At 36.7% G+C, this 25,090-nt stretch overlaps 8 protein-coding genes across 13 annotated transcripts; 6 read left to right on the top strand and 2 right to left on the bottom strand.

Annotated features, from left to right (window-relative positions):
* The first annotated feature begins 27 nt into the window (after positions 1 to 27).
* On the top strand, positions 28 to 1,107 carry FRG1 (FSHD region gene 1). The gene is made up of 4 exons (XM_964138.4): positions 28 to 166; positions 211 to 577; positions 622 to 824; positions 874 to 1,107. Exons 1-4 carry the CDS (start codon positions 108 to 110, stop codon positions 1,019 to 1,021), a joined length of 777 nt encoding a protein of 258 aa, XP_969231.1. The 5' UTR covers positions 28 to 107; the 3' UTR covers positions 1,022 to 1,107.
* Positions 1,023 to 3,313, bottom strand: SCCRO4 (Squamous cell carcinoma-related oncogene 4). Of its 2 annotated transcripts, XM_064357992.1 has the most exons (6): positions 3,173 to 3,313; positions 2,866 to 2,988; positions 2,310 to 2,667; positions 2,053 to 2,260; positions 1,417 to 1,479; positions 1,023 to 1,360 (listed from the first exon to the last, which is right to left on the bottom strand). In XM_064357992.1, the coding sequence occupies exons 2-6, from the start codon at positions 2,949 to 2,951 to the stop codon at positions 1,353 to 1,355; spliced, it is 723 nt and encodes a 240-aa protein (XP_064214062.1). In that variant the 5' UTR covers positions 2,952 to 2,988; positions 3,173 to 3,313; the 3' UTR covers positions 1,023 to 1,352. The 2 variants fall into 2 exon arrangements, with proteins under 2 accessions (XP_064214062.1, XP_064214063.1); XM_064357993.1 differs by lacking the exons at positions 2,866 to 2,988; positions 3,173 to 3,313 and adding an exon at positions 2,720 to 2,841.
* Positions 3,314 to 3,531: 218 nt separating this feature from the next.
* On the top strand, positions 3,532 to 9,282 carry LOC657385 (NEDD4-binding protein 2). 2 transcript variants are annotated; one of them, XM_064357989.1, is made up of 4 exons: positions 3,532 to 3,673; positions 6,072 to 6,197; positions 6,252 to 8,874; positions 8,927 to 9,282. In XM_064357989.1, exons 1-4 carry the CDS (start codon positions 3,658 to 3,660, stop codon positions 9,000 to 9,002), a joined length of 2,841 nt encoding a protein of 946 aa, XP_064214059.1. In that variant the 5' UTR covers positions 3,532 to 3,657; the 3' UTR covers positions 9,003 to 9,282. The 2 variants fall into 2 exon arrangements, with proteins under 2 accessions (XP_064214059.1, XP_968941.1); XM_963848.4 differs by lacking the exon at positions 3,532 to 3,673 and adding an exon at positions 5,804 to 5,995.
* A 160-nt stretch (positions 9,283 to 9,442) lies between these two features.
* Positions 9,443 to 15,647, top strand: LOC655327 (cellular tumor antigen p53). Of its 3 annotated transcripts, none has more exons than XM_008202180.3 (8): positions 9,458 to 9,598; positions 9,652 to 9,917; positions 9,965 to 10,059; positions 10,115 to 10,153; positions 10,206 to 10,248; positions 11,486 to 12,063; positions 14,556 to 14,733; positions 15,155 to 15,647. In XM_008202180.3, the coding sequence occupies exons 3-8, from the start codon at positions 9,986 to 9,988 to the stop codon at positions 15,308 to 15,310; spliced, it is 1,068 nt and encodes a 355-aa protein (XP_008200402.1). In that variant the 5' UTR covers positions 9,458 to 9,598; positions 9,652 to 9,917; positions 9,965 to 9,985; the 3' UTR covers positions 15,311 to 15,647. The 3 variants fall into 3 exon arrangements, with proteins under 3 accessions (XP_966438.1, XP_008200402.1, XP_064214061.1); XM_064357991.1 differs by having other exon boundaries at positions 9,464 to 9,598; positions 9,681 to 9,917; XM_961345.4 differs by lacking the exon at positions 9,652 to 9,917 and having other exon boundaries at positions 9,443 to 9,598.
* A 32-nt stretch (positions 15,648 to 15,679) lies between these two features.
* LOC657307 (cellular tumor antigen p53) lies at positions 15,680 to 17,501 on the top strand. The gene is made up of 7 exons (XM_963774.4): positions 15,680 to 15,882; positions 15,936 to 15,984; positions 16,090 to 16,236; positions 16,284 to 16,705; positions 16,955 to 17,141; positions 17,194 to 17,338; positions 17,389 to 17,501. The coding sequence occupies exons 1-7, from the start codon at positions 15,803 to 15,805 to the stop codon at positions 17,409 to 17,411; spliced, it is 1,053 nt and encodes a 350-aa protein (XP_968867.1). The 5' UTR covers positions 15,680 to 15,802; the 3' UTR covers positions 17,412 to 17,501.
* Positions 17,502 to 18,330: 829 nt separating this feature from the next.
* Acp (AKH/corazonin-related peptide) lies at positions 18,331 to 18,729 on the top strand. The gene is given in 3 exon segments (NM_001166025.2): positions 18,331 to 18,347; positions 18,396 to 18,558; positions 18,649 to 18,729. Coding segments are annotated over 3 exon segments (261 nt in total).
* A 526-nt stretch (positions 18,730 to 19,255) lies between these two features.
* Positions 19,256 to 20,332, top strand: Ubox5 (U-box domain containing 5). The gene has a single exon (NM_001166026.1). It carries the CDS (start codon positions 19,262 to 19,264, stop codon positions 20,330 to 20,332), a length of 1,071 nt encoding a protein of 356 aa, NP_001159498.1. The 5' UTR covers positions 19,256 to 19,261.
* A 2,787-nt stretch (positions 20,333 to 23,119) lies between these two features.
* Positions 23,120 to 24,963, bottom strand: LOC657150 (uncharacterized protein). Of its 2 annotated transcripts, XR_001575652.2 has the most exons (3): positions 23,555 to 24,963; positions 23,399 to 23,509; positions 23,120 to 23,348 (listed from the first exon to the last, which is right to left on the bottom strand). XR_001575652.2 is itself a non-coding variant. In XM_015984507.2 (2 exons), the coding sequence occupies exons 1-2, from the start codon at positions 24,810 to 24,812 to the stop codon at positions 23,475 to 23,477; spliced, it is 1,293 nt and encodes a 430-aa protein (XP_015839993.1). In that variant the 5' UTR covers positions 24,813 to 24,963; the 3' UTR covers positions 23,398 to 23,474. The 2 variants fall into 2 exon arrangements, 1 of the variants encoding a protein (XP_015839993.1); XM_015984507.2 differs by lacking the exon at positions 23,120 to 23,348 and having other exon boundaries at positions 23,398 to 23,509.
* Positions 24,964 to 25,090: the final 127 nt, after the last annotated feature.

The raw sequence follows: 25,090 nt of genomic DNA, 5'->3' as shown, positions 1-25,090 counted from the left end.
TAACAATGACAGGTGTCAAACTGACACGCATGCGTGACATAACCTCAGAAAACCACAACTAACCGTTTAAACCCCCAATTGGGTTATTTCAGGCCTAAAAACGCGACATGTCCGAATATGAGCACGTCCGTGGCGGGAAACTGGTCCTCAAAGGCGAGAAACACAAGTAAGTCGCCTAAACGCCCGACATTTGCCCTAACCTCACTCCAGGTCGAAGAAACGCAAACACAAGCGTAAGCGCGAAGACTGCGCCCCGAAGGTGGACTCCGATTGCCTGGCCCACGGCAATTGGTGGCGCGTGTCCAAAATTGAGGATATCACAGGGCCTGTGGCTATAGAGTTTGGCAAACACACCTATGTTAGGGCCCTTGATAGCGGGTTGTTCACGCTCGGGGCCCCCCATGACGAGGGCGAGGGCCCCTCGCCTGAGGAAGTCCTGACCGCGGTGCTGATTGACGAGCGCAAGGTGGCGTTCAAGTCGGGGTATGGCAAGTATTTGAGGGTGGAGAAGAATGGGGTTGTGACAGGCAGGTCGGACGCTATTGGGGCTATGGAGCAGTGGGAGCCCGTTTTTCAGGTCGGTGAGTGGTTTTTTGGGGTTTTTACGTTTTGGGGTTGTAGGAGGGCAAGTTGGCGCTGCAGAGTTACTCTGATTGTTTCATGAGTGTGAATGATGAGGACGATGCGGTGGTGGCTGTGGATAAGAAGGCGGGGCCTGAGCATATGGTACAAGTGAGGTCACAGACTGTCAAAGATGTGAACCCCCTGAAGGACGTGCCGGCGGAGGAGCAAGGGGATCTTCAGCAAGTTGAAATTAATTACGTGTAATTTTGATTTGCTTTGTTGTGAATTTTTTTGATTGTTTTTTTTTAGTAAAAAATTCCAAAAGTTCCAAGACAAGCGTCTGCGCATTTGCAAGGAAGACTCCTCGCAGTTGAAGAAAGCGAAGGAAGAAGGGACGTTTCATGAGGCTTTGCTGGACAGAAGGAGCAAAATGAAAGCGGACAGATATTGCAAATGAATCAATTGTCTAATGGAATTTATTGATATTTCCTAATTTACGATGTAATTTTATTTTACAACAAAAAACATACAAAATTAATTTTATCAATGTTTCCTCGCAATCAAACCTGAACAGTAATACCAAACAACTTACACTTACGAAATAAATTAACTAAGTCAGTTCTGAGTTACAATGTTGTTATAGACAGATTTCTAAACGTAAGAATTTATTACACAATTTTATTATCGTTACATTGCATTTGAATTTTTGACTGGAAGTTGGGTGTAAAACAGAAAATTGATTATATAAATTACATTGCACTTCCAGTAAAACGGTCAATTGGGTATAATCATGATTCTGTAACAAAATAATTTACAGCGTGTTTAAAAAAACTTAAATGACTATGTCTCAACTTATGGCGGCTTTAGCTCTCGACGCTTTCAACCATTCTACAAATTCGTCTAACATTACCGGCCCTGAAATTTTTAGCAACATGAGAATCATTTCGTTAGAACAGCCTCAAATCACCAAATTACCAGCTGACGAAAAAATTGTTCGTCGAGCTTTTTAACCCAAAATACTATTTTAGTCTCAGTTTAAATTGAATAAAAATTGTTGTATTATATTTTTATCCAACTCTTTGTTAACGCAAATTAATTGCAACTGGAATTAGTAGATTAATCCTAAATATTATTATTAAAATGATGGTTTAATCAAAAGATGGAATAAAAATTATAAAAACAATGTTTATTTTTTACTTTATTCGCATTAAGTAAGGAAATAACAAATAATGTGCTTTGTTCACCTTATGGAGAATTTGATTTTAAACATTCTTGCCTTGATGCGAACAATTATTGGAACAAGTTGTTGAATTTAAAACAATTTGGAGCTTTTTTGTTAAAAAATTCCTGCTTAATTTTAAGTTTTTGTCACAAAATGATAATAACAAATACATTAATGCACAACTACAGCCCCACATTTCCACTTGTCTGACTCATTTAAATCAAGCCTGGTAATTTGGTGATAAAACTGGGCTCAAGTTTACTTACAAGCACCATCCACGTCATAATTGGATAGGTCATTGTAGATGGTCCGTGAAAATTCGAGGATATTACACCACTGGTCCTTATTAATAACTTTGTACTTTGACTGATCAAGGAACTGACTGAACTGCGTATAGAGGGCCCAATGTTTACCCAGCAAAAGTTGGAGCATCGCTTTCGCAGTCTCCATATCCATGCTCCTTTGATCCTTATCCTGTGACCGTGGTCAGAAAAATTGTCAAAAAAAAATCGCCCCAACTCACCCTAGCAAAGTCATATGCGTATCGATAGATGGCTTTAAAGACATTTTGATCGTTTAAAAGACAACGTAAATAGTCCAGCCTGTACTGCAGCTTCTGTATCGAGTCGCACTGCATCTCGCCCAGCCCCCTGAGCCACTCCTCCTTCGTGAAAAAGCCCATCTGTCTCGCTTGCATTTTAAACGCTAAAACTAACATCACCACGTTCTCGGGCTCCACCCCGATGTCTTCGCAGAACTTCTCCATGCCTTCGGGCCCCAACGTGTCCGGATCGTCCGGCGTTGTGTACTCCCTGAACCAGGCCAGACAGCGCTTCTGACTAAAGGACTGCGCCTCCTCAACGCGGGACACTCGCCGAGAGCTGGAACCAACAACAAGACACCTTTTACCACCCGAAAGCCCACAAAACTCACTCTTCATCGTCCATAAAGCCAGTTTTAAAAATAATATCAGCGGGTTGAAAGTTAAAAATAGTCCCACGGTCGGGCACCGAAATTCAAACAAACCGCGCCTGCGCACCGCATGCCACTTGTTTGCCGCCCCACATGGGGGCACTCACCTGGAGTTGCGGAGCCTCTTTGATGCGTATCTGTCATCTTCATTGGAACTCATTTCTGTGGTCGATCTACGTTTACTACGTGGCATTGCAAAGTAAAGGTCCTAAATCTAGCGATGATCTCGCCTGAAACGGGAAAATTGCCGTTTGCGTTCCGCAAAAAAAGTGAGGTTATGTGCGCCGATTGATCAGGGTTTCCACCCCGGGACAAGCGAACCAGACCGGGTGTTCGCCAATCGTGGATCAACCCCGATCAGTGTCCCGGCGTTGATAACCCCCTTGGCCGGAGCGCCAAACAACCCCAACTTACACTCGGCTTGAACTGGCGACGAAAGCAATGTGGCTACGTGCAGACTTTATAATTTCATGTAGATTTAGAGTGATTGGAATTAATTCGAAACTCGGATGATTTCTGCATCAGCTGTAGCATATTTTTAACCTTGAAAGTTCAGGGTTTTTCGCGATGGTCAAGGTTGGCCAGCATGAATCGACCGACTTGCTGTTACAACCCCGGGTTTTCACACGAACGCCCCACACGGTTAATTTTGACTTTACGGCGAGATTTCAACGCGAGATTATTCCATTATCGCCCGAAAAACACGCAATTTTGCACCGACACGGAACGCCAAACACTGCCAACGTCGCGCGACAAAGTCCCCAAAACCCACCAAACATGTGACCACACTCCGGATTATTTATCGTTCGTTTCAGCCGTCTGTTGTAAACATTTTCAAAACACAGTTCAATGAATCAAATTTCGGGTGAAGTGGTGTGAACACGACTAGTTCGTCAGTGATGCTGAAAACGCCAGGTAATTACCCCGCCAAAAGTGATGCGTCCAAGGTGCAACGCTGGGATTATCTTACATAAACACACTATCGCGCAAAACAGCGAAATACATTATCTTGCCAGTTTTCCCAACAAACTCGCCTCGAAACCAATAAATCGAACCCGGGAATTGGGAACAGCTTGTCATGAATTAATCATGTTACGTTACACCCCCTTGTACTCGCTTTTTCACACATCAGTTCAATTGAATCATTTATTTCCTTTCCGATTGTTGCAATTAAATAACAATGAATATTGACGTTTTACAATGTCAACATCACTGGATTTCCTCCTTTCAAAAATTGTGCGAAAAGTGTGACGTCACGGAATGATAACGCGTAAAAACCGGTTTATCAGTGGAATGTACTACTTTCCAAATTTTTAAAGCTATCATTTATCGAATTCTCGTAAGAAAACCGATAAATGGGGCTCCTGGTTGTTTGAATTCGACCCGCCAGAGGGCGCCACCGGCCACCAAAATTTGAATTATTTTTTGTACTGGAAAGCCCGCCAAACAATCGATGTTTTCATTAAAATTTTATCAAAAATTGGATATTTTATTCACCCTAAACACCATAAATTTTATTATACAGAGTCTTTAAAAAGTATGAAGACAGTTAAATATTATAAAAACTATTCATCAAAGCTTATTAAAATTTGGTATATGCTTAAGAGTATATAAATTGTATCGTTTCAGATGTTTATTAAATTTCTATCTCCATTTGTTCTTCGGATACAAGGCTAACTTGATTTTTTTAAATAGCAACAAGGGTCAAATTTAATATTTTTAAGAAGAGCATTTTTTTCTGAGTTCTATGGTATAACACATGCATACCCTAATTTAATCGAAACTTAAAAAAAATCGAAAATTTTGAAAAATGTAAAATCTTGTTAGCCTTGGAAATGTTGTCTTTATCTATCGTTAGCTCATTAACCAAAAAATAAGTAAAAGTTAAAAATAATTGTTAAAATAACACTTTTAACGTTTTAATTAAGAAATTTTAAACACGGAATACTTGATTTTTATGCTACAAACGATGTTCAAACTGATTTCCACTAACTTCTTGGCTTTCTGTCTCCATGATAAACCAACATGAGAATTTTTTTTCTCTCAGTTTTACTTAAATGTACTATAATTAAACTAATTATTGCACCAAAGTTTAATTTTTGGCTAATATACAAGTGACAGACATCGCTAATAACAGTATTTTCAAAGCTAACTAAGTTTTACTATTCCAGAAAATTTTTGAATTTTTATTTTTTTTACATTTTAATAAAAATAAAGGTGGGTATCATGTTACATCATTGAATTCAGAAAAAATGCTCTTTTAAAAATGATTAAATTTGACCCTTCGTGTCATTTAAAAAAATCAAGTTAGCCTTGAATTTTCCAAATAAATGACGATAAAAATTTGAAAAAGCTCTCAGATGATAGAATTTAAACACTTTTAACTGTTCCCCAAATTTCAAGGTTTTCTGTTAAACCGTTTTGAAAATATTTAACTGTATCCATACTTTTTAACAACTCTGTATTTTTGGATGTAGTTTTTAAAACTAATGATTTTGACCTCAACTTCTATTACTTAGTTTTTTAATATTAAAAAATGTTTTAATTTTTTTAAGAAAAAACAGCTAAGTGTCTCTTGCTGATTACTCTAAAGACTTAAGTGTGAATATGTATTAAGAAAGTCATAAAAAATTATTAACTATTGTTTCAGTAGCCGCAAAGTGAAACTATATAATAATAACTTCAATGTTACCCTTGATTATTATTCGTCATTTTTTACAGTGTAAAAATAATAATAATAATAATAAAATAAAAAAAGAAAAAAAAGAAAAAAATATAAACACGTGGTCATATTGTAATAATAATTGTTTATTTATTTATAAATAAAATCATTTTCCGTAGATTTAAACCAAAAAAATATATTTAAATATATATTTAACATTTATCATTGATTTTTGAGTGTAAATTTATATAATCTTGTTGGGACTGAGACTAAAAAAGCAGTCTAGGATTTTATGTAGTGTTTTTGAAATAAAAAAATAATAAAAATTTTGTATCTGAACTTTACAGACTTAACAAAAAATAAGTATTGTTCTGTTGAGTTGTATTATTATTATTACTCGCTTTGATATTGTCACAGACTTAAAAAAACAATTGAGATAACTGCAGCCCATGTTTATGTTAAGTTTTCATCATTATTGAAGATAACATTATCAGTGCAAAAACCATTCTCGAATGAATTATTGAAAATGACTAAATGAGTCACCGTTCGATAATCACGGTAGTGTTTATTACGTTGTACGTATTTTTACTCTTATTTTTCAAAAGTTCGTTCCACAATAATCGAGAAACCCTTAACCCCCCTCAATTCCAGCCATGTCATCCCCCAGAAACCCCAAACACCAGCAAGAAGGCGTCGTGAAAAGCCTCCGCGATCTTTTTGGTAACATTTTCCACATCGATATCATCCGTTCAGTCGCACACCAATGCAATTTCGACAGTAAGTACCAACAAAAAATGAAGAAAAAACCTAAATATTAATTTAATTAACCAGTCGTAAGATCCTCCGACGTCCTCATCGAAATGTCCAACAACATTGCCGACCAACCCTCGAAAAAAAAACAACCGAAAAACTCCCCGAAAAAAACCGACCCGCCCCGAGTGATCAAATCAAAAAAATCGCAAGAATTGGAACGTGTGATTAACAATATCAGACAAGGCTACAAGGTTTTGGTGATTTTGAGGGGTTTACCGGGGAGTGGCAAGTCCCAACTAGCCGTTGGTATCACTGACGTCACTCTGGGCCCGGGGAATAACAGCCCACATATCCTAAGCACTGACGATTATTTTATCCAAAACGGGAGATACGTTTTTGACCCAAACAGGCTCCAGGAAGCCCACGAGTGGAACCATCGCAGGGCCTTCCAGGCCATGAGTCGGGGGCTAAGCCCCGTTATAATCGACAACACCAACACACAAATGTGGGAAATGAAGCCCTACGCCATGATGGCCACTGATTACGGCTACTTGATTGAAATTCTCGAACCTGACACGTGGTGGTGCTTCAACGACAAGGAACTAGCGCGGAGAAACAGTCACGGGGTTCCCCGAAACAAAATCAAGGACATGTTGGACCGATACGACAAAAACATAACCACGCAAAAATTACTATGCGCCTATAGTCTCACTTACAAGTTCCAAAAACCGCCCCAATTCCGCCTAATCCCCCCAATTGTACGACAAAATGGCTACCGCATTCAAAATGGCGTCACGAAATCGCGAAGCACGCCGATCTTCGATCGGCAAAAGTCGATCGAAAACGGCGTCGAGGCGATCAATTTGATGGATTTTAACGACGTTTCGAACGAAACTGAGCAGAATCAGGCCGGCACGTGGGACCTCAACCCCGTCGACGCCATCTTGATGTGCACCGAAGAGAACCAAACCGACGTCTTACAACCAAAACCCATCACTAGCATTGAAAACGCCTGGGGTATTGACGAAAAAGCGCTCTATTCCTGGGACATTGTCACTCCACTCGCCGAAGTTGGCACCCCTGTCGACGCCACAATTCAACCCCAAGTCCCAAAACCCGAAACACGTGACGCTTGCACGTGTTACCAGGCCAACGATTGGCTGAACGTTGCTCACAAAACAGTGGCGGCGCGTAACCGCGACATTAATGTTGGCACACCTGTGCGGGTTTTACCGCCACCCAAAAAAACAATGCTTGATAAGAGCTGCATCACGGACGACGTGATGGACGAGGAGGTGAGCGAAGAGGAGCGAATTAAAGACTTGATGGATTTGTTCCCAAAACTACCGAAATCGTCGCTTTGTGAACTGTTTAATAAATGTCACAAGAACTTTCACTGGACTGTTGATCTTCTCCTCGAAGACAGTAACCTTGAAATGGCCGAAACCGATGACGTCACCACGCCCAAAGTGAAACTCTTCAAACGCAAAACCATATCGGGGGATTCCCTCGAACTCAAGAAATGTCTCGAGGGAAAATTCGACATAAACCGCGAGTTCTACTCCGACCATGTCTACAAAGTCAAGCAGTTTAAATTCGGGTCGCTTGACCCCCCCCTCCCCCAACCCTCCACCTCCACTTCGGACTCGGATTCCGACGCCGACCTCGATCCGAAAAGCATGATCGAGTTGAATTTGGGCGCGACTTTCGTCGCCCAATTGGAGAGCTTGTTTGGTGGCGACGACGGTGCGTTCCCGCAGGGCTACCAACCCGTGGTGCAAATGCCCCTAAACCTGGCGCGCCAAATTTACAGCTTCTACATCGAGTCAGTGTGCCAGCAAATGGACGCTCAGACGCACATTCTCGACCGTTTGGTCAAAGAAGACGAAGAGTTGGCGCGCAAGCTGCAAAAGCAGGAGGAAAGTCGCCTGGTGCCCCAACGTGAGCCCAACTTCACCGAGATAATGGACGAGCAAGTCGCCTTGAGTTTGCACCAACGAGCCGTAGACGAGTGGAAGAACATGACGGCGGACAACTTGGCCGCCAAGTTGACCAAACAGAAGTTATTTGCCGCGTTCCCGAACATAGATCAGAACGCGTTGCTGGAAATATGGCACGCTTATGACTACGATTATAATAAAACAGTCGAGGATTTGATCGCAAACGTGGGCGGGTCACTAGATGACCAAATCAAGGAGCCGCCATTGAGTGCCACAACGTTGCAGGAAATGAAGCAGGCTGAGGAGAATTTTGACGATTTTGAGCAAAATGAAGAACAAAAACCTGCGACTTACTACCGGGAGGAAGCAAACAAACATTTGAAACGACGGGTCGAACTCTACGAGAGAGCTAAACTGTACTTCCAGAAGGGCATGTTTGAAGTTGCAACGTTCTATTCCGAGTTGGCTAAGAAAGAGACAAAGTTGTACGACAAGGCCAATCACGTGGCAGCCGCGGCTTTCGCCGATGAACATTCGAAAAGACTGCAAAAGTTTGATACTCTCGACTTGCACTATTTCTACGTCAAGGAGGCTATTCCCAACTTGGATATTTTTATCGACCGTAACATAAACCTGCTCAAAGGGGGGGCTAAAAACGGTATCGACTTGTTCGTTATCACAGGCAGGGGGAAAAATAGTGAAGGGGGGAGGTGCAAAATCAAACCGGCGGTTATAACCCGGTTGAAGAAACGCAATATTGGGTTTGTAGCTAGGGGGTTTTGTTGGGTTAGGTTTGACAGTTGGTTGTTTCAGGTTCGTTCAAATGAATCCGGGACTTTTGAAAATAAGGGTCATGCGAAATTCGCTAATGACTAGTGATTTGCCATAGTGATAAATTTAAGTTGGTTGCAGTGTAACCAAGCTATGACCCGATCAAGGGTTTGAGAGTACAAATTGCTTTGGGACGTTAGCATTTTGGTTTTATTTTTTCAGGCGTTGGTACCGCCGATATTTAACATGTTACTGTTTTTGGTTGGAATAAATTTCGCATTGTGACTAATTTTAAAACATTTTTATTGTTATTATGACTACAAATATGAGTACCACTATTATTGTTATGAATGCACATCATTTTTATACAGTTCCAAAATATATATTTTACTAATTAATCACTTGTTTTATTACACTGGACAAATCTTTTTTTAAACATATTTAATAATAATTTTTGAGTAAATTTTTGGAATTTTTTGCTCCCATAGACCTGTTGTTGTGGATGACTCATAACAGGTGTTCGCCACGACCCTCCTTCCCCTACAATCCATCTTATCCGCAGCCAATCGGATTCCAAGGCCGAGTCACGTGACTCGTGTTTCTTATTTTTTCGGTTGTTTGTAGTGTAGCAGGCGGCGGGACGAAGTGATCCAGAACCGGAAGTTGGAAAATGTGAGAAAACATCCAAACGAAAGCACAATTAATTAATCCCAGGTGGGTAATTTAAATATTTGCTAATTTAATCAAGAGTGTGGTGATAATGACAGGTTAAGTCATGGATAGTTTGATTGTGTAGGGAGTGAGGTTATGTGATCGACGTAAACATCCGTCTTGTTTTTTCTGTGTGTTTGGACGTTAAGAGGTGTTTGTTGCAATTTGGTTAATTGTTGTGCAATAACCATTGACTTTGAAAGACAAGATGGAAGAGTGCCAAAAAACCATTGACTTAACAATTCGGAGAGCACGGTTATGTAACAAATGGCGGCGGCGGCGCGCTCTAGATTGGATGAATCATTGCTAACGTTTGATAAAAGTTACTTAATATTCAAGGCCCGATTTATTTACTTAAGATAATTTTAGTTTTAGTTATTTTACGCAAAAATGATTGAAGAACAAGAACTTTCGCCCATAATTCATCAAGACATCTATGAAATTATGCGAGACGAAGTGGGAATGTAAGTATTTTTACTGATTTATTGAGTTAGATTATAGTTGATTTTTATTAATAAGGGATTCGTTGGTTATGATGAGCGATACTGGTGGCATTATGTGAGTATTTTATGTGTAAGAGTTGATTTTTTCTAATCGAAAAATTGCTCAGGGATTCAATGAACATGATGAATGCCGACGAATCTACTCTCAGTGTAAGTATTCAAGGTATTGTATGCTTAGGCATTAATACGCATTCATCATGTAATTCAACTTTTTTATTTTTTTTTATAATAAAGAAAAAAAAATAAACTTACCTTTATGGCAGCTTCTTCTGCTACAAAAAAGCAATAAAATAAGATCCAATCAGCATTTAAATTTGAAACTTTAAGCCACAATTCGTTGATTTTTGTTATCTTTTTGTTACTTAACGTATTTTTATTTTTCAATCAGTTCAGATAATATTTAATCAGATAATATATTTTTTTAATCAGTTAAGACACTATTATTTTTATGTACGTAGTTGTTAATTATATTTTGGCAAAAAATGCACATTTTTACTCTTCAACAAAAATACTTACTTTTTATTCATTACTTTTTTAAATCATTTTAAAGATGTATTGTAAGTGAGTATATATATATATAAATATATATATATATATATATATATATATATATATATATATATACTTACTTTTAATGAATAGTAAGTATATATATACTTACTTTTTATTCATTACTTTTTTTAAATCATTTTAAAGATGTATTTTAAATTCTTATCATTGTGTATTGAGAAATAATAAAATTATATGTGGAAAAATAACAACGACAAACTAAATATTATTACAGGTTTTTAAAGATGAGATATAATATAATATATATAATAATTTGCACAAATTTTTTTCTCATAAATTAAAATAGGAATAATTTTTTTTAATCGGATTAACGCGTTAAGGTCATTGGTCACTATGACACATCAAAACAAATGAGGTCATCATGGGCGACTTGATGAATCATCTTCTTCACCGGTGTACTTTTTGTTATATCTGTACTGTACTTGCACTATTTGCTGAATAATAAATTAAATACTAATTTTATGCAGTTAATTGTCTTAAAAACAATACAGGGTGTTTTTTTAATATTGCCCAATATTGAGAATTTTTGAATGCGTTTTAATCAGTGATTCAGATGCACTTAAACGCGTCTAAACCTGCACCAAATAACAGCATGTCGTTGTATAAACCCCGACAGTTCGCTCCTAGTCTCGCATTCACTCCCTAACCGTGGCTGTGCTATAAAGAAATTAATATATTTTTGTTATTTATTCGTTATTTATTTATTTTTTTATAGACAGATACATAAAAATGGTTATTACACAACCGGTAAGTACGACAATACAAACCGCCCGATTTTTCCCACACTTTCCACCCAATAATTTCTTCAATTTTCCAGTTGGAAGACTTCAAATTCAACATCAACCAAAGCTCGTACCTCTCAGCCCCCATTTTCCCCCCCAGCGAGCCGCTCGAGCTGTGCAACACCGAGTACCCCGGCCCCCTCAACTTTGAGGTGTTTGTGGACCCCAACGTGCTCAAAAACCCCTGGGAATACTCCCCAATTCTCAACAAAATTTACATCGATATGAAGCACAAATTCCCGATTAATTTCAGCGTGAAGAAGGCCGATCCTGAGCGCAGGCTTTTTGTCAGAGTTATGCCGATGTTTGAGGAAGACAGATATGTGCAAGAATTGGTGCATAGGTGCATCTGTCACGAACAATTGACAGATCCGACCAATCACAACGTTTCGGAAATGGTGGCTCAGCACATCATTCGGTGTGATAACAACAATGCTCAGTATTTCGGGGATAAGAACGCTGGGAAGAGACTGAGTATTGTTATTCCCTTGGGGGCGCCGCAGGCGGGCACTGACAGTGTTAAGGAGTTTTTCCATTTTGTGTGCAAGAATTCCTGCGTTGGGGGCATGAACAGGAGGCCTATTCAGGTTATTTTCATGCTGGAGGATGAATGGTAATTTTTGCGATTGAAAACTATGTTAAATCGACCAAAATAAGCTGAAACTTGAAAAACAAGAAATAACGAGTAAAATAAAAAATAAGAACGAATAAAGTAAGACAAAAAGAAAAAAACAGCTAAAATAACTCATTTTAAAGAATATTTCTACTTGAATCGAACTTTTTTTTTCAATTAAGGGCAATTTTCTTCGTTAACAAAGTCTCTAAAAATATTTTTAGAACGGTTTATCATCTGAGAGCTTTTTCAAATTTTTATCGTCATTTATTTTGAAAATTCAAGGCTAACTGGATTTTTTTAAATGGCACGAAGGGTCAAATTTTATCATTTTTAAGAGAGCATTTTTTTCTGAATTCAATGATGTAACATGATACCCACCTTTACTTTTATTAAAATGTAAAAAAATAAAAATTCAAAAATTTTCTGGAATAGTAAAACTTAGTTAGCTTTGAAAATACTGTTATTAGCGATAGCTGTCACTTGTATATTAGCCAAAAATTAAACTTGGGTGCAATAATTAGTTCAATAATAGTACATTTAAGTAAAACTGAGCGAAAAAAATTCTCATGGAGACAGAAAGCCAAGAAGTTAGTGGAAATCAGTTTGAACATCGTTTGTAGCTCAAAAATCAAGTATTCCGTGTTTAAAATTTCTTAATTAAAACGTTAAAAGTGTTATTTTAACAATTATTTTTAACTTTTCCTTATTTTTTGGTTAATGAGCTAACGATAGATAACGACAACATTTCCAAGGCTAATAAGATTTTATATTTTTCAAAATTTTCGATTTTTTTAAGTTTCGATTTAATTAAGGTATGCATGTGTTATACCGTAGAACTCAGAAAAAAAAACTTAACATAAACATGGGCTGGAGTTATCTCAATTGTTTTTTTAAGTCTGTGACAATATCAAAGCGAATAATAATAATAATAATAATACCGTCTGATATTAAAATACAACTCAGCAGAACACTACTTATTTTTAGTTGAGTCTGTAAAGTTCAGATACAAAATTTTTAAGTTTTTCTTCATTTCAAAAACACTGTACATAAAATCCTAGACTGCTTTTTTAGTCTCAGTCTTAACAAGATTATATAAATTTCCACTCAAAAATCAATGATAAATGTCTTCGTTTTTAAGATTTTTTAAATATATTTTTTTGGTTTAAATCTAAGGAAAATGATTTTATTTATAAATAAATAAACAATTATTATTAATGTATGACCACGTGTTTATATTTTTTGTCCTTTTCTTTTTTTATTTTTTTTTATGTTATTATTATTATTTTTTTTACACTGTAAAAAATGACGAATAATGGCCTAAGGGTAACATTGAAGTTATTATTATGTAGTTTCACTTTTCGGCTACTGAAACAATAGTTAATAATTTTTTATGACTTTCTTAATACATATTTACACTTAAGTCTTTAGAGTAATCAGCAAGAGACACTTGTTTTTTCTTTAAAAAAATTAAACATTTTTTAATATTAAAAAACTAAGCAATAGAAGTTGAGGTCAAAATCATTAGTTTTAAAAGCTACATCCAAAAATACAGAGTTGTTAAAAAGTATGGATACAGTTAAATTTTTTCAAAACGGTTTAACAGAAAACCTTGAAATTTGGGGAACAGTTAAAAGTGTTTAAATTCTATCATCTGAGAGCGTTTTCAAATTTTTATCGTTATTTATTTTGAAAATTCAAGGCTAACTTGATTCTTTTAAATGGCACGAAGGGTCAAATTTTATCATTTTTAAGAGAGCATTTTTTTCTGAATTCAATGATGTAACATGATACCCACCTTTACTTTTATTAAAATGTAAAAAAATAAAAATTCAAAAATTTTCTGGAATAGTAAAACTTAGTTAGCTTTGAAAATACTGTTATTAGCGATGTCCGTCACTTGTATATTAGCCAAAAATTAAACTTGGGTGCAATAATTAGTTTAATAATAGTACATTTAAGTAAAACTGAGCGAAAAAAATCTCATGTTGGTTTATCATGGAGACAGAAAGCCAAGAAGTTAGTGGAAATCAGTTTGAACATCGTTTGTAGCATAAAAATCAAGTATTCCGTGTTTAAAATTTCTTAATTAAAACGTTAAAAGTATTATTTTAACAATTATTTTCAACTTTTACTTATTTTTTGGTTAATGAGCTAACGATAGATAAAGACAACATTTCCAAGGCTAATAAAATTTTACATTTTTCAAAATTTTCGATTTTTTTTTAAGTTTCGATTAAATTAAGGTATGCATGTGTTATACCATAGAACTCAGAAAAAAATGCTCTTCCCAAAAATATGAAATTTGTCCCTTGTTGTTATTTAAAAAAAATCAAGTTAGCCTTGTATCCGAAGAACAAATGGAGGTAGAAATTTAATAAACATGTGAAACGATACAATTTATATACTCTTGAGCACATACCAAATTTTAATAAGTTTTGATGAATTGTTTTTATAATAAAAATTGTCACTAGATGGCGCATTTTTTCCAGTGGTAAGGTTCTGGGTCGCCGCGTCCTGTGCGTCCGCATTTGTTCCTGCCCGAAACGCGACCGCGAAAAAGAAGAAAAGAAGAATGAGCCTCATCATTCGAGCAAAAAACGAAAAATTGAGAAGAAATTTACACCACCCTCGTCTGAAGCAAGCGATACTCGGGTGTTTTCTCTAAATGTATGACATTGCTTAAGGCGGCCCCCCTGAACTGTCAAAATGATGTATTCATACTTTTATTATTCTTTTGTATCAAACAAAAAGGAAAATGATTAGAAATCAATTCCTAGTAGTATCTGATTTCGAGACTTGGGTGCCAAACGCAAGATACTGCACAGATCGGGGAAAAAAATACACCATTCATGCACAACACCATTGTAAATGTGCATGCAAAAATTGAACCCGATACTAACAATAGCAAGGAAAAAATAACCTTTAGAAAAATTTTTTTTGAGAACGAGATTTTTTTTTAATTACCGCTTTCAAACTTTAATTGCCAGTTGGAGATATATATAAACGTAAAAAAAACATATTTTTTTTGACAGTTCCCGGGGGCCGCCTTAAATATTTTTTGTTTATGTTGTTTCTTATGTTTTGACAGGTCGTAGGCGAGGAAAACTACAAAATATTGTTGAAAGTTTGCAAGTCGTTGATGTCAGACGAGATAATCAAGCTGGAAGAAAAAAATGGCAACGCTGCGCCATTTAAAAAATGCCGCAATGACGTCATGAATACGTTGCAACAATTGAATGAGTGATTTTTAGGATATATACACTTTTTCTCATAATCGTTTATACTTAATTTTATTGTTTGTTTTGGAATTTATACATTCCGAAATAATTGTTCTTTTATATTTTGGGTAAATCCTCTCAGGATGTACTTTTTGGTTGCAATTATGCATTCCTTGCAATTTAGTGAAGTAGGATTTTATTGTGATCGAGTGGGCGAGTGACATTTTAGCCCACGAGAATTTTTTTATCGATATGCCGGCCATATTGAACATGGCGCCATTTTTAGCAATTTGGGTGTTTTACTAATTGTGCTTTTTTACTTATATTTTTATGTATTCATGGTAATAAATATTTTTTACATTTTACCGAAACTTATTTCCCTCCCCCCACTCCTACTTTACCGTGCTTCAGTCACGTGACCTGATTGTGTAACGGCCAACTTAACCTAAAATTTGTTTTCGATGCCTACTAGATTTAAAAACAATTGATTCAAATCGTGGATTTTTATTATTTAAATCATGAGCCAACAAAGTCAATTTTCGGACATCATTCCTGATGTTGATAAATTTTTGGAAGATCATGGACTCAAGGACGATGTGTAAAATTTATTGCTTGATTTCGCCGATTATTTACTTTGTGGTTTTATTTTAGGGGAAGAATAATGCACGAAAACAACGTCCATTTAGTAAATGACGACGGAGTAAGTTTTAATTTTACTCAAAAAGCTATTAATTGCATTAACTCCTTGTTAAAAAAATTTCGGTGCAAAATAATGATTATAGAACTTGAGTGGAATATTTTTTAGGAAGAAGAAAAATACTCTAATGAAGCCAATTACACTGAATCAATTTTCCCCCCCGACCAGCCCACAAACCTAGGCACTGAGGAATACCCAGGCCCTTTTAATTTCTCAGTCCTGATCAGCCCCAACGAGCAAAAATCGCCCTGGGAGGTAAACAACCCCAAAAAAAAATTCCCTAATCTTAAAAAAATCACTAGTATTCGGAAAAACTGAACAAAATATTCATCGGCATCAACGTGAAATTCCCCGTGGCCTTCTCCGTGCAAAACCGCCCCCAGAACCTGCCCCTCTACATCCGCGCCACCCCCGTGTTCTGCCAAACGCAGCACTTCCAAGACCTGGTGCACCGCTGCGTCGGCCACCGCCACCCCCAAGACCAGTCCAACAAAGGCGTCGCCCCCCACATTTTCCAGCACATTATTAGGTGCAGCAACGACAGCGCCCTATACTTTGGCGATAAAAACACAGGGGCAAGACTCAACATCGTCCTGCCTTTGGCCCACCCCCAGGTGGGGGAGGACGTGGTCAAGGAGTTTTTCCAGTTTGTGTGCAAAAACTCCTGCCCTTTGGGGATGAATCGGCGGCCGATTGATGTCGTTTTCACCCTGGAGGATAATAAGTAAGAATCCTGAGGGTGGTTTAATTTGTAATAACTCAAAAAAACAATTTTTACAAATTTTTGATTCGTTAGAAAAATATTGTCAGTTGTACAAAGTGTGCTATAATGATTGCCATCTAGTCACCTGTGAACATCTGAAATGGCGCAGGAAATAAATTTTGATAATAAATTGTTTTACATGTAAACCAGTTTCAAAGTTAACTAGATGCAAATCATTCCAACACACTTTGTATTTGTGTGTGTCGCCAGGGGGGAGGTGTTCGGGAGGAGGTTGGTGGGGGTGAGGGTGTGTTCGTGTCCGAAGCGTGACAAGGACAAGGAGGAGAAGGACATGGAGAGTGCTGTGCCTCCAAGGAGGAAGAAGAGGAAGTTGGGGAATGATGAGCGAAGGGTTGTGCCACAGGGGAGCTCCGATAATAAAATATTTGCGTTAAATGTTAGTCCTTTTGTGTATTGTACTTAATTTTTTTATTTATTTTGTGTGATAGATTCATATTCCTGGCAAGAAGAATTATTTACAAGCCCTCAAGATGTGTCAAGATATGCTGGCTAATGAAATTTTGAAAAAACAGGAACAAGGTGGCGACGATTCTGCTGATAAGAACTGTTATAATGAGATAACTGTTCTTTTGAGTAAGGTTGCGAGAATTTGAATTTTTAAAGTGTTTATTTTATTTTTTCAGACGGCACGGCCGCCTTTGATTAGTTTATTTCTATATTTAATTTTATACTTTATACTTATGCAATATTCCAGTTTACTTTTGTAATATTTTTATTAATAAATTTCTATGTTTTATGAGACTTTATTTATTCCATATCGTGGTCAGTTTTCACACTGAGCACCTCAATCGACAAAAACCAAACCCTGAAGTCACCTTGTATGTTTACACAGGTGTTTTTTAAATTATCATCGAAAAAAATTTATTCTGAGCTGAAAAAGGCGCTGGAAACCATTAATATGTTACGTATTAATCTAATAATTGACACATAATCCAAAAGTTTTATTACAAAAAGCCGGAAACTGTCAGAAATGAAATAAAACTCAATTTGCATTTTAATAACATTTCAAACCATCAAAAAATATTCAATTTCAAAGGTGAATTAGTATAATTTATGCATAAAAGTTTTAAAATAAAACTCTGATGAATATGAAAAATAATGTTTAAAATCACTATTTTCACTTCGCACACCTGTTGCTGCTCAAAAGAAACGACACCGAAAACAAATATTTGTGAATGGTCCAGGGATTTTCTCGCATCAAACGATTTGAGCTCTTTGAGCATTTAAATCCTCATACAGTTATGTAAGAAAAAAGCTCAGACATGTGTTCAAAGGCGGAATTTCGGAGTTACATAGAAAGGAATTAAACATTATTATTGGTGTAAGTGCGCACTGTAATAGTGTGTATTTAATAAATAATGAAAATATGGCGGAAAATCCCGCTTCATTTCGTTGCCTTACAGCATAACACCGGTCAAAGCAAATCAAAGACGTTTCTTTTCTCTATGCATAAAATGCAAATGCCACAAAAAGTTTTAACAGTAATCCCCAGTGGCCCAAACCTGGCTATATAAAGTTGCTAGTCCGCCTCTGAACATCACACAATCTTCGAACGTCGGGACGAAATGGCGCTCAAATTCAGGTAAATCCCCGACTTGTACCAACTTTTAAATTTATTTGATTTGTTTAGAATTTTTGCACTTGTGGCGGTGCTAGTTCTCATGGCATGGATGTTCACTGGGACTCAAGCCCAAGTCACTTTCTCTCGTGACTGGAATCCGGGCAAAAGGACCGAAAATACGGATTTGCATAACACTTTGAAGACGGCGTCTGCTGTGTGTCACCTGCTTATGGTAAGTTTTTATCAATGAGAAACAATAATAGTGGGCAAACTTTTGTTCTTCTATTATTAATAAGAAAAAAATTTTTTCGGGGATTTTCAGAACCAAGTCCGACAGTTGGCATCTTGTGACAACAACAACGAACTAGAACCAGGAGCAACTATTTTCAGTGGCCGACGATAAAATGCGACGCTTTCGAGACTTTATTACACTTTACTGTAGTTATTATTAAACATTTAGAACGAAATATATGAGTATTATTCGAATGTCCCGCCTTTATTTCACGGGGACAACCCCGGGCTCCCTCCCAAACTTACTTGTTTTATTACTTATTACTACCACGTGTTATTACTTATTACTTACTTATTATTACTTTTACTTTTTTATTGAATTTTTTGGAATTTTCAAATTTGGGCTCAGTGGTGCCCCCAACGGTCTAAATTACAATTTTTTTTTGGATTATGAGATTTGATCAAATAAATAACTTTACCTGCAATTAATTAATTACTTTAAACATGTGTTGTTTTAAAATAAATAAATAAACTGATTTTATTTAACTGCCCCTACTGATCCTTAAATTATTTTTTAATCAAAAAAAAAAAATTTGAGCTAATGGGAGTTATCCCAAAAGCAACTTAACCCAACTTTCACAACCAAGTTAATTTAATTTACACAAATTTAAAGTCCACGGTGATATTTTCGCGCTTAGTTTAGTATGTACAACTTCCTGGACCCCAAACTGAGCCCCAAAGTGTCCAGCAGCGCCCCCGCCACCGACAATTACGAAGCCTCCAACCTAATCAGCGAAAACGGGGCTGTCCGAGCCCGCGGTTTCCTAGCTTACACTGTAACGCGCCCCCCTGTAGCCCTAGAATTCGAGTTTTTGTGCCCCATTAGTGTCTCGTTCATTGCACTTGAGACAAGTGTTGGGCGCCAAAAGTGTACAGGAATCGAACTTTTTGCAAAAAACTCCACTACTCCCTTTACTTCAATCGCCAGAGCGGTCTTTGACAAGTCGGGTTTAACCGTCTGTGATAGCAAAACTTATAATAAATCTAAACCGCCCCCTTGTCACACTCCCGATAAAGAACTGCGTTATTTTAAAAGTGATCAGAGGCGCCTTTGGGGCGACACCACCTGCCTCAAAGTTGTGATTTTTCGCACCGATCGCAGCGTGCCCTGCTTGGGGGCGATTAAGGTGTTCGGCGCCCCTTCGGGGAGTTGCTCCAAAGTGACTGTCGAGACAATTGGGAGGATTATGGGGGGTTCCCCGGAAGCGCCCCAAACGGGGGGAGGACAAGAGGGGTTAAAAATCCCCCAGGATTTTGTTGATGACTTAACTTGCGAAATTATGGCAATTCCCATGACTCTACCAAGTGGCAAAACTGTGGATAGAGACACGCTTGACAAACACATAGAGAGTGAAAAATCGTTCGGTCGTAAACCTTGCGATCCCTTCACAGGACTTAAATTCACCGAAACGCGCAAACCGGTGATCAATGTTGCGCTCAAAAGCAGAATTGATATGTTTTTGATGCAGAATTCGACAAATCCGGCGTTTTTTGGGCTAAAAAGGGCGCTAGGGGGGCAAAATTTGAGGGCCGATAATAAGAGGGCCAAGTACGGGGGGGAGAAAGAGTGTTGTAGTTGTCGGTGTTGCCAGTTTTTATACAAAATTCCCTGCCAGCATTATTATTGCAGGAATTGTCTGTTACAAGTTGTAAAATTAGAGTGTAATTCTTGTGGACTCGAATTTGTAAAAAGTGACGCTGTACGTTGTCATTAATAAATATTTTTATAAAAACGATTTTTTTTTATTTCCTGTTCAAAACTGTTGTTTGCACTTACACTTCACTGTTAAAAAATTCATAACTCGAAAACTAAAAGTCGTAGAGCAAAACGGTTTGTTCCAGTGAATTCTGCTGCTCAAATTGCTTAGAATACCAGCCTTTTCACAACACTAGCTTACTCGAGAAATTTTTTAAAAAATATTTTAATTTTAAAATTGGTGGATGCGCCGGGTTATTCATTAAAAAATTCATAACTCGAAAACTAAAAGTCGTAGAGCAATGCGGTTTGTTCTGTTGAATTCAGCGGCTCATTTTCTGTATTATACCAACATTTAACGAGATCTAAAGTTTTAAAATTTTTTGTTAAAAATTAAGACAGGTATTACCTATAGCGGAAAATTTTATTCAACAAAAAAAATCATAACTCGAAAACTAAAAGCCGTAGAAGAAAACGGTTTGTTCCAGTGAATTCTGCTGCTCAAATTGCTTAGAATACCAGCCTTTTCACAACACTAGCTTACTCGAGAAATTTTTTAAAAAATATTTTAATTTTAAAATTGGTGGATGCGCCGGGTTATTCATTAAAAAATTCATAACTCGAAAACTAAAAGTCGTAGAGCAATGCGGTTTGTTCTGTTGAATTCAGCGGCTCATTTTCTGTATTATACCAACATTTAACGAGATCTAAAGTTTTAAAATTTTTTGTTAAAAATTAAGACAGGTATTACCTATAGCGGAAAATTTTATTCAACAAAAAAAATCATAACTCGAAAACTAAAAGCCGTAGAAGAAAACGGTTTGTTCCAGTGAATTCTGCTGCTCAAATTGCTTAGAATACCAGCCTTTTCACAACACTAGCTTACTCGAGAAATTTTTTAAAAAATATTTTATTTTTAAAATTTTTGGATGCGCCGGGTTATTCATTAAAAAATTCATAACTCAAAAACTAAAAGTCGTAGAGCAAAACCGTTTGTTGCAGTGAATTCTGCTGGTCAAATTGCTTAGAATACTAGCCTTTTCACAACACTAGCTTACTCTAAAAATTTTTTAAAAAATATTTTAATTTTAAAATTGGTGGATGCGCCGGGTTATTCATTAAAAAATTCATAACTCGAAAACTAAAAGTCGTAGAGCAATGCGGTTTGTTCCATTGAATTCAGCGGCTCATTTTCTGTATTATACCAACATTTAACGAGATCTAAAGTTTTAAAATTTTTTGTTAAAAATTAAGACAGGTATTACCTATAGCGGAAAATTTTATTCAACAAAAAAAATCATAACTCGAAAACTAAAAGCCGTAAAAGAAAACGGTTTGTTCCAGTGAATTCTGCTGCTCAAATTGCTTAGAATACCAGCCTTTTCACAACACTAGCTTACTCGAGAAATTTTTTAAAAAATATTTTATTTTTAAAATTTTTGGATGCGCCGGGTTATTCATTAAAAAATTCATAACTCATAAACTAAAAGTCGTAGAGAAATGCGGTTTGTTCCACTGAATTCAGCAGCTCATTTTCTGTATTATACCAACATTTAACGAGATCTAGAGTTTTACAATTTTTTGCTAAAAATTAAGATAAGTATTTCTTATAGTGGAAAATTTTATTCAACAAAAAAATTCATAACTCGAAAACTAAGAGTCGTAGAACAAAACGGTTTGTTCCAGTGAATTCTGCTGCTCAAATTGCTTAGAATACCAGCCTTTTCACAACACTAGCTTACTCGAGAAATTTTTTAAAAAATATTTTAATTTTAAAATTGGTGGATGCGCCGGGTTATTCATTAAAAATTCGTAACTTAAAAACTAGAAGTCGAAGAGCAATGCGGTTTGTTCCATTGAATTCACCGGCTCATTTTGTGTATTATACCAACATTTAACAAGATCAAAGGTTTTTAAATTTTTTGTTAAAAATTAAGACAGGTATTTCTTATGGTGGAAAATTTTATTCAACAAAAAAATTCATAACTCGAAAACTAAAAATCGTAGAGCAATGCGGGTTATTCTATTGAATTCAGCAGCTCATTTTCTGTATTATACCAACATTTAACGAGATCTAAGGTTTTAAAATTTTTTGCTAAAAATTAAGATAGGTATTTCTTATAGTGGAAAATTTTATTCAACAAAAAAATTCATAACTCGAAAACTAAAAATCGTAGAGCAATGCGGGTTATTCTATTGAATTCAGCAGCTCATTTTCTGTATTATACCAACATTTAACGAGATCTAAGGTTTTAAAATTTTTTGTTAAAAATTAAGACAGGTGTTTCTTATGGTGGAAAATTTTATTCAACAAAAAAATTCATAACTAGAAAACTAAGAGTCGTAGAACAAAACGGTTTGTTCCAGTGAATTCTGCTGCTCAAATTGCTTAGAATACCAACCTTTTCACAACACTAGCTTACTCGAGAAATTTTTTAAAAAATATGTTAATTTTAAAATTGGTGGATGCGCCGGGTTATTCATGAAAAAATTCATAACTCAAAAACTAAAAGTCGTAGAGAAATGCGGTTTGTTCCATTGAATTCAGCGGCTCATTTTCTGTATTATAGCAACATTTAACGAGATCTAAAGTTTTATAATTTTTTGCAAAAAATTAAGATAAGTATTTCTTATAGTGGGAAATTTTATTCAACAAAAAAATTCATAATTCGAAAACTAAAAGTCGTAGAGCAATGCGGTTTGTTCCATTGAATTCAGCGGCTCATTTTCACATAGGTTTAAGCCAAAATAGTTCGAGATTTCCAAATAGTTTTGCCGCAATTAAAAAATAAAAAATAAAACACACTAACGTAATAAACGATTTATTTTATGATCTACAACTGCATGGCATTCAATTGCTTCAAAGTGTCTTGCGACTTTTCACCAACCTCCTTCGTCACATTCTGACGTGACGGTAATTTGGTTTTATTTTTAGTTTCTTTCTTCTGGTCACCGGTCGAATTTCGGACTTTTTCCTGCAAGTTGACGAGTTCCTTATCAATTTCCGTTATCTTGGCCTTATTTTTATTATTAATCTGGAAACAACCCTCTTTCTATTTCCTCACAAAAATAATTTTTCACCCACCTGTTTGAGCTCACTTTTGACAGCTTTCGCCTTGGCCTTGAGCTTCAAGCTTTTGGCCCCGGCGACCTTGAACACACTATTGAGCTTCTTCTTGTTTTTCCCCATCACAGACTAGAAAAAACAATTAATAAAAAATCATTCAATTGTTTGTATTACGTTTTTTGGATTCAACGCCAACGCAGGAATTTTTTCGTTTCCGTACGTAATTTTTGACCAAAATTTCGCGGTCTAACTTGAACGTGATCCTCATCATTTCTTTGAGCGAGCTGACGGTGCGCACACGAAACACATCGGTAATTTTTTCTTCAACATTCCGACCGATTTTTTCACAAAGTGATTTTTTGGCAATGTTTATGAAATCCTCGCCTTTGGCAAAGCAATAAACTACGACAACTGGGTGTTTCCCAAATTCTGGTAACTCATCATTTGAGAATAAATCAACAAAAGTTGTTAAAAAATCAACGGCCAGTGCCGGAAGATTCATCAGAATAAAAACATTTTTGGCCGAAAATTTCGGCAACAACTCCTTAACCTCGCCCAAGATAAACTCCCGCCCGTCCTTATTATAACTCTTAAAGTAATTTTCCCCAACTTTGTTTATTTTAAAGTTGTGATTTAGCCATTTAAAGGACTCGGGATTGAGATCATTGGCAAAAACCTGGCACTTTTTCCTAGCCAAAGGCACGGAAAACGGCCCAACCCCCGCGAAAACATCAAACACAACATCACCACTCTCTATCATATTGACAATTCTTTCGTGTTCAGTGCAGAGTCTAGAATTCCAGTACACTTTCGCAAAATCAAACTCAAACACACATTTATTTTCCCTAACGTGCGTTTGCGTGTCGTTTTCGCCCCTTAAAACCTCCATCTGGAAATTCCGATACGTGTTATCAATACTCCCCACTTTATTGACCACAGTCCGACAATTGGGCACTTTATCAAACAACACTTGCCCAATTATGTCTTTAAACGGAACGAGGTGTTCGCGCAGGTTAACGTGCACAATGTGCCCCACTTTAGTAAAACTCGACATCCCCTCGACATTCGGGGGAAGCACGGCGCGAAAAACGCCCTCAATCGAAAAATTCTCGTAGTTTAAAGTCAACGGCTTTAATTCGAGTTGCACGCACAGGTCGTTTAGCAATTTTTGCGTTTCTGGCGGCAAGTCACTAAAAGCCCCTATTATTTCCGGGTTGAAGTAAACGTGGGATTCCCCCGTGGTTACGTTACAAACCGGCTTAAAATTCTCAATTTTTAACAAGTAATTTTTCACGAATGGCAAGACTGATGAGATTTTCACGTTCTTAAGGATGAGACACGGGACGGTTATGTTTTTCTTGAACAAATTCTTGTCCAAAGTTGTTAACCCAGCTACTTGAGCTGGTGGTTTGAGGTTAGGGACAGTTGTCATGCTTTTGGAGCCACGAAAGTCGATTAAAGTGGATTTAACGAAGGGATTGTGGCCCTAATTACGCGAAAGTAGCACCAGTTGTGGGAATCGCAGGCGTTTAGAGGGGACGGTTTTGTGGAACATTTAAATCAAACGCACGTTTTTGGAGGTTACTTACGTTTTGACAAGTGGAGTAGGTCAATTGACCCGATTTTTTAACCAACCGTTTGAATTATTATCATTGAAAAAAAGCAAATTGTTGTGTACTGTTACAAACAACCGAATGATACATTTTTTAG

The sequence above is a fragment of the Tribolium castaneum genome, chromosome 7 (genome assembly GCF_031307605.1).
Source record: "Tribolium castaneum strain GA2 chromosome 7, icTriCast1.1, whole genome shotgun sequence".
NCBI classification, from domain to species: domain Eukaryota; kingdom Metazoa; phylum Arthropoda; class Insecta; order Coleoptera; family Tenebrionidae; genus Tribolium; species Tribolium castaneum.
This window is presented reverse-complemented; position numbering and strand designations above follow the sequence as displayed.